The sequence below is a fragment of the Tachypleus tridentatus genome, chromosome 12 (genome assembly GCF_004210375.1).
Source record: "Tachypleus tridentatus isolate NWPU-2018 chromosome 12, ASM421037v1, whole genome shotgun sequence".
NCBI lineage: Eukaryota > Metazoa > Arthropoda > Merostomata > Xiphosura > Limulidae > Tachypleus > Tachypleus tridentatus.
In genome coordinates, this window is record NC_134836.1 from 33,056,819 (window position 1) to 33,070,319 (window position 13,501).

At 33.4% G+C, this 13,501-nt stretch overlaps 1 protein-coding gene across 10 annotated transcripts in view; it reads left to right on the top strand.

The window, feature by feature from the left end:
* The window catches only part of axo (axotactin), a 202,924-nt gene that overhangs the window by 117,551 nt on the left and 71,872 nt on the right, over positions 1-13,501 (top strand). For all 10 annotated transcript variants that reach the window (XM_076473773.1, XM_076473775.1, XM_076473778.1 and 7 more), the window contains 3 exons: positions 1,127-1,231; positions 9,788-9,930; positions 12,689-12,943. In XM_076473773.1, coding sequence (XP_076329888.1) covers positions 1,127-1,231; positions 9,788-9,930; positions 12,689-12,943 — 503 coding nt within the window. The remainder of the gene's footprint in view (positions 1-1,126; positions 1,232-9,787; positions 9,931-12,688; positions 12,944-13,501) is intronic.

The following is a 13,501-nucleotide window of genomic DNA, read 5'->3' on the forward strand; positions in this document are numbered from 1 at the left end:
CTTATATTTTTCCCATCATTGGGAATGGGTACTTTTACTCATTTATTAAAACCTACAGATTTGAGAGAAAAAATAAATTAAAGCCCTATAACACATTTTTAACTTTTTCACAGTTTATCTTGGTTTATGTCAAAGCTTTATTGCTAACTGATGTATTAAAATTTGAGAAAACTGGTTGGTATGTCAACACAACTAAAACTAATATACTGTTTTGGAATGACTAAATTTTTTACTGTTATGTATACATTTTAAACTGTGCAATGTCTACTTATATGTTAATTTGGGCTTTGAAGATTATTGTCACCATATACCAGATGAAACAATCATTGTTTATATTACTTTACTTTAGAAAATACCATTACTACCTCTGTCATTTTATGCCAGAAGATATTAACAGTAGTTATATCACTATGCCAGCAGTTACGTTATTATATATCTTTGTGCCAGAAGATACCAAATAGTTATATAACTTTATGCTCAAATATATTAGTATTATTTATATTACTTAAGGACTTCACAACCATAGTTTAGCTACAAATTGCTTAAGATAGGTGTAGAGTGTTAAAGGAATATTACTTTCCCTTGTGACATGGATAGGATTTTTAAGAATAGAGCCAATAGAAAAGATGTTCTGTACCTTTATCTGTTTGAATGTATATAAATCTTGTGTTTTACTCTAACATAGTTAAAACTTTGTTAGCATAGAGGAAAAAAATGCAGAATGTTAAAGGAATCTTGTTCTACTTTAACAAGAAATGAGATCTAGGATCTTTAAGCACCCTTGTATGTCTTGAATAAAAAAAAACTTTCAATACGAACCTACCTCTTCTGCATAGTATAAGAAAATCCACACTAAACTTTAATTAACATGATGTGCTGAATGTAGAATGAAGTTGATATAAACCAAAAAAAATCATTTGCTGTGTGAAGTCCAAGGTATGTTTGAACAATATACTTAAATGTATTTGATTTGGTACTTTCAAACTATTAATTTTTTAGTACATAAAATATAACTGAAAATTTTTTAGTTTTTAACTTCATATACATATTATACTTGAGATTGGCTTTATAGAGTTTTATTATTTTTTATTCAGTTTTAAGAATACTGCTCATACATTTCTTTTAGGCATGAAGTTGTAGACTTGGAGATTAAGGATGGGTTCATTGGATGCTTCCGAGGTCTTGTTGTGAACGATCAAGTTGTGGATCTCTATAAGTACTTAACAAGAAGGTGCTGATACCATTTTTGTGATGTGTACATTAACTCTTTTGCTTAGATGCCATTTGAATTGACTGACTTTGTAACCATTTTGTACTTGTTATAGTTCCTGTTCTGTAACTTTTAATACATCTCATGTATCTTCATAAAATTTGACAAAATTATAGTAAATGTTACAAATGTTTTCTGTACAGAAAATATCAATTTTTTTTTTAATGAAGTATTTTTTACTAAAGATTTGTTCATGAAAAAATATACAAGCCCCTGTGAAAAGTGGTTTTAATGTTAAGATTAAAAATACTTTTCTTCATCTGAAAAATATCTTAATTTTATTTACATATCTAAAACTTCCAAAATTATTTTCATACTTTTATCTAATAGACCTTTATATTTCGATATGATGCTTCCATCCTTTCACAAAATTAGCTATTCTTGTTAATTGCTGCCCACTGCATTGATTTTGTCCTGTCTCAATAACTTTATTCACCTTCCCCATTTTATCATGGAGTCATATCTCACCCTTTATTGGGCATTTTTACCATATTTATGGATGAACAAGATGGATGTTGCCATTTTTTACCTGTGTATTCTAATCTCAGTGTGGTCTTGTCCATATCTTTGACATCCCTTCATGGAGTGGTATACCCATTTTATAACCTTGTATTTTTTGTTGGGGGGTCAGGGCTTTTTTCTTCATCTCCATGCCATGTTGCTGCATTTCATTATTATGTGGATAACTGGCTTTTTCTAATCAATTCCAAGCTGGAGTTGGTCAGTCATACTCATCAGCTCATTCAAGTGGCTGCTTGGGTGGGCTGGTTAATCAAATTGGAGAAGTCCTACCTAACTTCTTGTTCTTTGAGAGACTTTTTCAACACTCTCCTCTGTTAGGCCCAACCTCCTCTTTTCTGACTTCATTCCATGGAATTGTTAGTTTGCCACATTCTGTTTGTTTTCTCACTTTCTGCATGTGGGGTTTTATCACTTTTGAGAATGTGGTCTTCCATAACACCACTGGTTCTTTTAGACCATGCATATATGCATTCCCTACAATGGATTTTGCATGATCAATGGCCCCTTCCTCAGGATCTCTTCACTGCTCCCATTACAATTCCTTTTTTCCTTAATGGATGATCTGCATTGGTAGTTGGACAGGACTTGTACATTTGTGGGCATCCCACTTCCTCTCTTAATCAAAATTTACCTGGGTTTTTAGACACATTCTTTCAGGGCTTGGGTGCATGGGTCAACCACCAGGAAGCTTCAGGTCATTGGTCTGTCAATAAGCAGTCCTTACATATCAGTGTTGTTGAGCTTCTAGCCATCCATTGGGTTTAGATCAATTTCTCTCTCTAACCAGACATCTGATGATGATTCATACCAACAGTTTGTTAGTGGTAGCATATGTCAATCACCAAAGTAGCATACAGTTTTATTATGTTAAATCTCCTTTGTTTGGCCCTCATACACTACATTTGTTTAATTGTGGGCCATGTTCTGGGTGCTTTTAGTTTTGTATCAGATTGTCTTTTACACTGTGAAAAGATTTATTTAGTTGAGTGGTCCCTCAGTTCTTTCATTTCCTGATGGTTTTGAAGTTGATGGGGTTTTTCTCACATTGATGCATATGTTGCTTCCCAAATTCCCCTTCTTTTGGTCTCTGGTGCCTCAATTTCAAGATTTGGCTGTCAATGACTTCAGCCTGGATTGGTCCCACAAATTCCTGTATGTTTATCCTCTTATCCAATTGCCTTATTGGGTGGTTTTCCTAATCAATATTACTCTATGCCAGATTTTTCTGACAGTTTCATATTGGTCAGCTCAACCTTAGTTTCCTCATTTGCATCAACTCCATTTATTTTCTTCTTTACCCTTCCCTTATTTCCCACTCTTTTTTATTAGGTTCTGTTCTTTTAGTTTACTTTCTCTGGGATCTAAACATCTACCCACGTGTTTGCCATGCATGGTGACCCATCAAGGGGAGGAGAGGATCCTGGTGGTTGAGGAGCTCAACCTTAACACACAACTTTGGCCTTGAATTTCTGTACACTGGCAGTCTTTGGGTGGCACTCCTTGGGTCAATTAGCTGGTCCACTTGGGCTGAAGTGATGGACATTCTCAAAAGGTGTTGTGGACATTGTATCTGTTGCTGGTGTTTGGGTATGGTGCTCACAAAACCCTGGCATTGTTGCAATGTTTGTTTTTGGCATTGTCGTGCATTCCCTCGTAGGGTTCCATGGTGGGTGGGGTCAGTGGGCATTTAAATATTCTCTTTTTATTATGAATCCTCCAAATAAAAACTTAACTAAAATGATGAAAAAACAGTTCATAGGTAAATGACCATGTCTTAAAGATTTTACGCAGCAATGTTCAACATTTGTAACACCTGTTGTATTTCTTTTGCTTATTATACATTCTCTCTCAGAAAAACCTTTAGGTTTAGATGTCTCATTTTTCATTCAGAAGGGGCTAGAGGGACTTGCTGACTCTCCAAAGTCAGTAAAGAAGCTTCGATCTGGTGACATATTGTTGGAAACATCCACATCTCAACACAGTGAATTACTCTTGCATTAAAAGGTGATTGGGGATATACCTATTGAGGTTACACCTCATGCTACTTTGAATTCATCACAAGAAGTTATTGTTGAGAGGATTTGAAGAACATCCCAGAGTCTGAGATTCTTGCTGGTTTCTCCACCCAAGGAGTTACTGTCGTAAGGTGTATCTTCACTCGTAAAGATGAAATTAAGATGCCAACCAGTATCCTCATTCTGACATTTACATCACCATGTCCTACTGCCATCATCAGGGCAGGTTATCTTCATTGCAAGGAACAGGCATACATCCCAAACCCTCTCAGATATTTCCAGTGTCAGTGGTTTGGTCACTTGTAGATGTCAGGTCGTGGTTCCTTAACATGTGCTCGTTGCTGTGGCAAGGACCATGATGCTTGTGAGTGTGAAATGGACCCTTACTGCATCAACTGCAATAGCTCTCACCTGTCCTACTTTTGTTCTTACCCTAAGTGGTTGGAAGAAAAAGAGGTGCAACATTTGAAAACTATTCATAACATTACTTATCCTGAGACTCGAAAGTTGCTGTCCACCACTTCATCTCGGATGTATGCTGCTGCACTTAATTCCACTACTACAGTGAGAGTGCAGGTGGATCTCTCTGTGCCTACAAAAGAATTGTTCTCAAACCAAATAAAAAGTTGATGAATCAACTTCAACACCCATCTCTGTCCCTAACATACGTTCCAGCAAACTCCCAGATCCATTTCCTTTGGTTTTGGGTGTGGATATTTCCTCAGGTATATCTTCTTCTCCCACACCAAGATGCAAAATGTTCATTTGTTCACGTTTTCAGTCAATGGAATCCTCTTCCAACAGTAAAGACCTGTCCAGTTGAACCAGAGCAGGATCAATGGAGGTCAAGAGACCTCCCTTGAATAAAGGCAGCAAAGAAAAAAAGACTTGGTCATAAACAGAAGGGCTCTCCACCCAGTTTGCCTACACATAAATAAAAATGGCCACCTTGATACAATGGAACTGTATCATACCTACCATCCTGTATGTCTTTCCTTATAGGAAACATTTCTGAAACCTGTCGATACAGACACCTTTCGGTAGTTTTCTTTGTACAGAAATGAGAAGATGCGATGGAGTAGTGTATGGGTGGCACTGTTGCTCCCCTTCACTTTTTTTCCACTTTTCATGGAGGATTAACAGTAATATACGAGGCAGTGATCATTTTCCTATACTTTTGAGAGAGACTGGTCGTGGTTGATTCCACCCACCCCACGTGTCCTTGTGGAAGCTGGATCAAGCAAACTGGCCCTCTTTCACTGCTCTTACAGAACTTGATCTTGCCATCATCTGTAAGCCATAAGTAGATGACTGTGTGGCAGCAGTAACTGAGTGTATTTATACAGGCAGCTGCTCAGTGTATTTCTAATACCTAAACACGTTTTCCACTGTATCCTCGCCCATGGTGAAATCCTGCCTGCCACATGGTACGGAAGGCTCAAAAATGGGTCTGGGATACTTTTCGTAGGTATCCAACACTCTCGCATTGCATCACTTTCAAGCAGGCCGGTGCACATGCTCAGTGGGTAAGATGTCAAATCCAGAAGGATTCTTGGATTAAGTTTACAACCAGCATATCTTTTATCACCAGTTCAAAAGTTATATGGGACAAGATTTGAAAGGTCAGTGGGCAATATAATTCTGTCTCCTTCTCGATCTTGCTCTCTAATGGCTAGGAAGTAGCTGATACCCAAATTATAGCCGATACACTAGGTGAAAGCTTTTGCTGGGTGTCTAGCACTTCTACTTGTTCCTCCACCTTCTCAGCCATCAAGACTCAGGCAGAGCAATCACCTATCTCCTTTCGAGCTGATTATCTCTATGACAGTAATCGTCCCTGTACACTAGTGGATGTCAAACTGGCCATTCATCAGTCTGGCATTATATTAGTCAGACCTAACTATATACACTATGAAATACTGCACCATCTATCTCCTGCTTCTCTTGCTATTTTTCTTCTTGTTTTAACTCGATCTGGCAGGAGAATGTGTTTTCCTGATGCATGGCACCAAGCTATTTTACTACCTTTCTCTAAGCCTGGGAGGGATCCCAAGATTCCTTCAAACTATCGTCCAATTGCTTTGACGAGCTGTCTCTGTGAGACCTTAGAGAGGATGGTTAATGCTCATCTTGTTTGGTTCCTCAAATCAAACAACCTCTCGCCCACCTAATGTGGGCTCCAACAACAGTGCTTCACCATGGACCCACCTGATTTGACTTCAAATGTCAATCAGAGAAGCATTTCTCAAATGACAACATGGAGGTATGGCATTTTGTGAGACCTCTATATATATGGGTTACCTGGCCATGTGCACACTTTTATTAAAATGTTTTTAATGGACTGGTGATTCCAAGTGCATGTGGGTTTGACAGTTTCCTGTTCTTTTTTACAGGAACTTGGAGTCCATCAGGGCTGTGTTTTGAGTGTCACACTTTTCAATATAAAGATTAATGCCATCACTGAACAACTCCCTCTTACTGTTGGAAATGGGCTCTATGTCGACTACTAAACATCCAGTCTGTAGCTTCTGCTCAATGTACCTCATGATCGATGACTGACATGAGATGTGAGTGCATATAGCCTAGTTGCTTTGTGCCATAAAATGCCAAACCAACCAACCAACCAGTCAGTCAGTACTTCTCTACGTGTGGGATATTTACTATATGAGATCTGTTTGGCATATTTCTCCACATATGTGGGATGTGTGTTGAAGGTGTGATTAAAACTCGAGACTTGGCTATAAGCTGTAATTGCATATGCTAACATATACCTTTCCATGTGTTGAATATCAGAGCTGTTTGGAATATTTCTCTACATGCATGAGATATGTATTTGCCGGATCTGTCTGGGATGTATGTATGGTTTATGTACTCTGTCAGATCCATTTGGAGTTTTCCTCTGTATGTGTGAAATATGTAATCTGTGAGATCTGTTTGACATATGCTTCTATATGTGTGTGTGCTGTGTTTTGAGATGCTGTAATAAATATTTAAGAAACAGTTCTGGGTAGGTTATTGGTTGGTTATGTTTGAATGTACTCTGTTTAATTATTTTGGCTACTGACATTGTTAGTATGTGTTACTTGGGATTTAATTGGAGTGAAGTTTGTTGAACTATATAAATAGTTTACACATTTGCATGTGTGAATTATCATGGGAACTTGTTGCATGGATGTGTCTGAGTCTCTTGCAGTATATGGTAGGAAACAGGAATAAGTTTCACTTTGAAATGTGGAAGAAATAAGTGCAATAACTAAAAGCTCGTTATAGTTTTGTTCAAAGTTTTCTTTTTCTGTCTTAGCCCTAGGCTATGTTATGAGAGAGTATATTTTATCTTAGTGTTTAAAGTAGAATTGCTTAAAATTATTGTTAACCATTTCACAACAGACTTGTATTTTACATGGTATGGTAACCAGTATGTAACAATAAGTTTATATACTGTAACTCAGAAAATACTGTTTTCATTTGGCATTACATTTATTTTGTGCATAAAAAATGTTTTTTTAGTTAAGTATCTTTATTAAATTCTGTTAACATATGGAATTAGACTGTTCTGAGTGCAAAGGGATTTTTATATTATGATAAAATATTAACATATTCTCTAAAAACTTCTAAATAAATGTCAGTCTTTTTTTTTATTTCAGAAAAACTCTATTTTATTTGTTTTCTCTGCTGTAATGCCATACAGAATTGGTTGATTTGACTGCACTTACAATCATCATAAAAAAAAAAAAGGAAATATAAATTACCCATTTTTCTTTGTCAAATGTAACAGAAAATCATAGTTGTCTATACTTAACACTTATAATGGTGTGTGTTTGTATATGCTTAATGTTATTTTGATTTTGAAACGTCTCAGTAATAATTCCACCACAAAAGTTGTAAATCACTCAGCAAATTCATACTTCATGGAGAAGAATTATATATTTATCTTTTTATTTTTCCTTAATCTAACAAGTTTCTAACTTTTACATTTTGGTTGATTTTTTAAAAATAAAGAATACACAGGAAATATAGTTGACTGTCAATGAAACTTTAGCCTATATTTTTATACTTTCTTCAGCTACTACTGCTATTAATTTATTTAATTAGATAATGTATCTAAGAACACACCATAATAACACAAAAAAGCAGATAATGCTCTGTAACTATCATGATTTTCCGGCTTTTTAACTATGCAAGAAGTGCCATTGAAAATTTAGATAAATTCGTTGATGTGATTCATGTGAGAGGAAATGTCAAACTGAATGACAAAATAGGCAATACCCTGTAGAGAAACAATATCTTTTAATAATATGATAGATTAAAATTCTAGTTTTCTGTTGGTTATGAATAATATACAAGGTGTTCGGAAAGTCGCTGTGCACTTATATATTTATTAACAGACATGTTTCAGTATAAAATACAACAGGTAAATATGAATGACAATTATAAACAATGTTGAAAGTGACCCCCTGTTGGCATCAATACAGGCTTAGATCCTTCTTATTTTGTTTCTAAACACTGCTGTTAGTTGCTGACTTGAAATAGACTGAATGAATGCTGTTGCTGCTTTCAAAACTGCACAGTGACTTTCAGAACACCCTGTAATATTAAATATCAGAGAGAAATATTCATGAAGCATATGGGTCCTTCAACAAATAAGATTGAAGGATATAAAAATTATTTTTTGCCTGAATAGTGTATGTATTATACCAAGTAGTATATGTTAAAATGTATACTTTTAGGAGTGGTAAATTAGAGAAGAGGGAAAACTCGCAGAGCAGATGTTGCAATTCTCATACTATGGGAGATTGGGCATTTGGAAAAAAATTTCTTTGTGAAATCAAGAACTTAAAACATATATAATAGTAGAATTTGATTTATTAACCATGTTTTGATGCAAAGTTTATTCACAGGTTTGGATAATAAAATAGTTTAAATTTTGAATTTAACACTAAAAGGTTGTGATGAACACTTTGACCTACCCTTTGTGAAAGATTAATTTAGGAATTGTAAGTTAAGTATTTTAGCCAGAATTTATAATAAGCAATAAATGTGAGAAGAGTACGTTAATTTTAGAATTTTTGAGATAAAATTTGAAATTTTAATTTCTAAAATGAGTTTTTATTGACATAACTGAAAATAAATGACTGTAATTGTGTAATATGTCACACATGAAATTAGGCATTTGGTTAAAGTAATATGGTACTAAAGGAGTTTTCATGGAGTTTTTACCTGATTTTGTGTGTGTGTTGCAAGTCTGCATAACTTACTGCTTATGTTCAGGATGTAGTGTGAAGCACTGTTATGCATAGAATAAAGTATTGTGTATGTTTTAATGGATACCATCTAATGTTAGGAACTACTATGTACTGAATAAGTTGCATATGACCTATACCAGGGATGCTAGGTTTTTCAACAAATAGCAAACCTAGGGACACTCAAACCATTCGTTAACCAGTCAACAGTTGTTAAAATGCTGTAGTAACAGAAATAGTAACAAATGTTTAAATGAATGTAAAAAATAAAAATGAAGCCCACATACTTGAGAAGTATGCAGGCTTGGCAACCTGATATGTACACTTGTGTAAAGAATAAGATTTGTGTCGTGCAGTGTTGTGTAATTAATATCTGTTGCAAATCGTCAAACTGTTCCATATGTTTTAATATAAAAAGTTAATAAAAATGAAATTTGTAAATTTCACTAATACATTTAGTTCATTTTTTTACTCAAATATTATCTGTATTGTTCTGGTAATTCTGATTTGTATTAATGTTTGGGTAACACGCTATAACATTGTAATAGTGTGTTTATATTCAAAACTATAGAATATCCATTAAGTTTGGGTGTCGAAAATAATTGTTTATATGTTTGAAAACTAAACTTCTTAGTGCCTTGAAAATGTAAAGTTAGTTATCATTGTTCATCTTAAATTGCTTTCCATATTTTATTTTGAAGTGATAATCATTTGAAAGAAAGTTGTTTTTATTTTCCTAGTGCTCCTGACATTGTTAAGGACTGTAGTCCTTCTTGTTCTCCAAACCCTTGTCAGAATGGAGGAACATGTGAAGAATTCTGGGGATCATACAAATGTTACTGTGCTAACCCAATAGCTCACACTGGAGATAACTGTGAACACAGTGAGATATATACTTGCATAATGTTTATTAGATACATATTTTGCATATTAGTTATTATGCAGCTTATGGTAGATGAATGTGAATGTAGCATTTTATATTGCTACAGTATGTTATATAACACCTGTATATTATATTAAGAAATTAGATAATTGTAGATAAGTTTGAACACAGTAAGTTTTGTATTTATGCAAAATGGTTGCCATAAAGAAAGTGTATATCATATTAGCATATTAGCTAATTGTAGATAAGTCTGAATAATGCAGCAAGTTTTATATTTACACAACATTCTTTTTATAAAACAAATGTATATTACATTACCAGGTTGATATCTAATTGTAGACAAATCTGAACACAGTAAGTTTTATATTTACACAAAGGAAGTATTTAATAAAATAGAAATATGAGAGTTGTCATTTGTTAGAATTAAGTGATTACTGAATCAGCAGCTCTATTAATCAGCTTATTTTGAGTTTGCACTACAGGTACAATAGGAAATTTAACAAATTGTTGATACATTTTTTGCTGATTGAATTCCTAGAAATTTAGGTTGAAGAAATAAAATATCTTCATTTCTTTAAGTATCAAGCCTGGCACAGCCTGATGGTTAGAGCACTTGCAATGTGCAGGTCCCATGTTTGAACCGCTATAACTAAACATGCTCACTCTCTTAGCCATGGGTTGTTTTAATGTGACACTCAATTCCAGTATTCATTGCTAAAAGAATAGGCTGAGAGTTTACAGTAGATAGTGTTGACTAGCTGCCTTCCCTTTAGTCTATCACAGCTAAATTAGGAACAGCTAGCAAATATAGCCCTTGAATAACTTTGTTCAAACTTTGAGAGGACTGCATCATTCATTTTTGAAAGATAATAAAAAAGAATCCACTCTGCAATAGGAAATATTTTATTGTGCTAGCATGGTATGATATTTCTGCAGTGCACAGTTTGTGTTGTGATTTGCTTTAAAAATGTTTGTTTGTGTATGACAAAGCTTCCATTTTTACTTTTGTATTGCTAACGAGAGAAAAAGCACATGGCTGTCAGCACCAGCTATCAACTTTTGGGTTATTCTTGCTAATAAATAACTTCATAAAATTTTCTAGACTTTTAGTAAAATCACATATTTTATAAAAATGAAGTATTTCTACTAAAGATTTGTTTGTGAGAACATCCAGTCTGTTTTGTTAAAAGTTTGAGTGCAAAGTGATTTTCACATTATAACTAAAAACAAACTTTGTCCCAAATATCTCAAACGTTTTTTTCTGTAATCATTAAAACCTCAAAAATATATTTCAGATATTCCAGTAAGGCTTTATACTCTGTTATTTTCTCTACCCTAACAGTGTAAAATTGACTAACTTTATTACCCCATCATAGAATAATTAGGAAATAAATATAAATTATGCTTTGTTCATTCCAGAATGACTACAGATTATAACATGAAAAATACAAGTGTATAATCTAAGATATTTGTTATTTTTGTTATATTGACCTTTCAGTTATCCCCCTGCAAGTACAGTGGTAAGTCTACAGATTTACAATGCTAAAACCAGGGGTTTGATTCCCCTTGGTGGGCTCAGCAGATAGACCAATGTGGCTCTGCTATAAGAAAAACGCACCAAAAACCTTTCAGTTATATCTGACTAACATTACAGAACTTGCATTGATATGGCATGTACATACTCATGCTACCATATCCAATAGTGTAAAACTGACTTTTTGTCTTGGCTGTGTTTTAGTTGACTAGTATTTTTAATACACCCTCAGATTTCAATTATTATACATTATACATGTTTATAGATTATTAACTTTTCAGAAGTACGTTATAAAACTTATAACACTTGTCTAGATTTAAAGCAAAAAAGTCACAAAATGTCACAATTCTCATACTCTGGAAATCCTGGATTTTCTTTTTATTGTTTTATAAAATTAGAAACTTAAATTTTCTAATTAAGTTTTGACCTTAATAATACTGTTATTATTTGCATCATTAACTTCATTTTTGTGCCAAATTTATTTGTGTATTATTGTTTCTATTAAATTTTGAATGCAACTCAGTAAAACAGTGCGATATGTGTGTAAAAAGATGCCCATAGCAAAAGTATTAAATCAATTTATAATAGTGCAAATCATAGATGCTAAAGTAGTTCATAATAGATTGGATCATGAATTGCTAGAACAACTAATAACAGTGTACATTGTGGATTGTTAAATAAACCCATAATAGATTAAATCTTGGACTAGTAAAGTAACAGTAATAAATGCTTGATATTAAATTTTATCTTTATTTTGTTTAACACTAGTAATATTACTTATTGACTGCCTACTCAGATCATATTTATAAAAGATCTTTTAACTGAAGAATGTAATGGTACATTCCTTAATATAAAAATCTACTATCTCAACTTAGTTTTATACTTCCTTGGCTCATAGTCCTTTGTTTAAACTGTTTTTATGTGTATTTTAAAACCAAAATTTATAGCTAATATAGATTTAGGTAGTAAATTGTATCCTATATGCTATGACTTTAGTTACTTTAGCTAGAAAATCAAAATTTGGAGATATAAATACCTAAGCAGTTAGTATATATATTAAAAGTCAAACATATATTTTTATATACCATTGTTAACCTATCCATTATTTTTTTTTTATTCTTGATGAAATTGAAGTCATATATGGCATATTTTCACACAATTTTTGAATAATGCATTTTCATTCTAAACCATTATCTTTCTGACAAGAACTTTGTTTCCTTTTAGATATCAACTCCAATGGAATGATCTTTGTAACTCCAAGAGCCTACATACATAATGTCACAGAGGGAGATTTTATCAGTCCAGTTTTGGAAGAAAATATTTTGCTGTGTTTCCGAACATTTTTGAAGAAAGCTCTTTTGCTGTATGCATTTGATCACTTGAATAATTTTGTTATGCTGCATTTTGAAAAAGGCTCTTCAGTGTTTTTCACTTTTAACTCTCTCAAATCTATTGTTCAAGGGAAAGTAGAAGTTCCAGGTACGAAACAATGCCTGTTAATAACATTTCAAACTCATGTTATGTTATTTCACAAATTGTTAATAGAGGGAAACATAAATTTAACAAAGAGTACATGAAATATTTGTCACTAAGAAAAGTCTATGTTTTAAAACTTGCAGACTATTATCAAAGCTACTCAGCATTAATTTCTAAAAGAGGAAATTGTATTAGTTTCTAACAATGTATACTACTTGAGGAAACTAATATTTTTTTTGCTAGATAGATTATTTTAGTAGTAGAGTTACAAAAAATGATTTATCCTTCAGATGCCAAAAAGAACTTTATTTCAACCTGTTTTCCTATCATGGCTTTGTTTTTGTGTTAAATGTGTCATTAGACCAAGAGTTTCTTAGCAAATTGACTTTTTTACTGATACAAACCAGTTTTTTTCTTAATTCATTTTTTCAGATTTTTTATTTTACTTTATATTTAGTAAGAGTGTAAATTGTTGATGTAAGTTAAACAGAATGATTCACTGAAATGGAAATAGTGTCTTGTACAGGCCCCATAGTACAGAAAGTCAGTTGTAAATCTTAG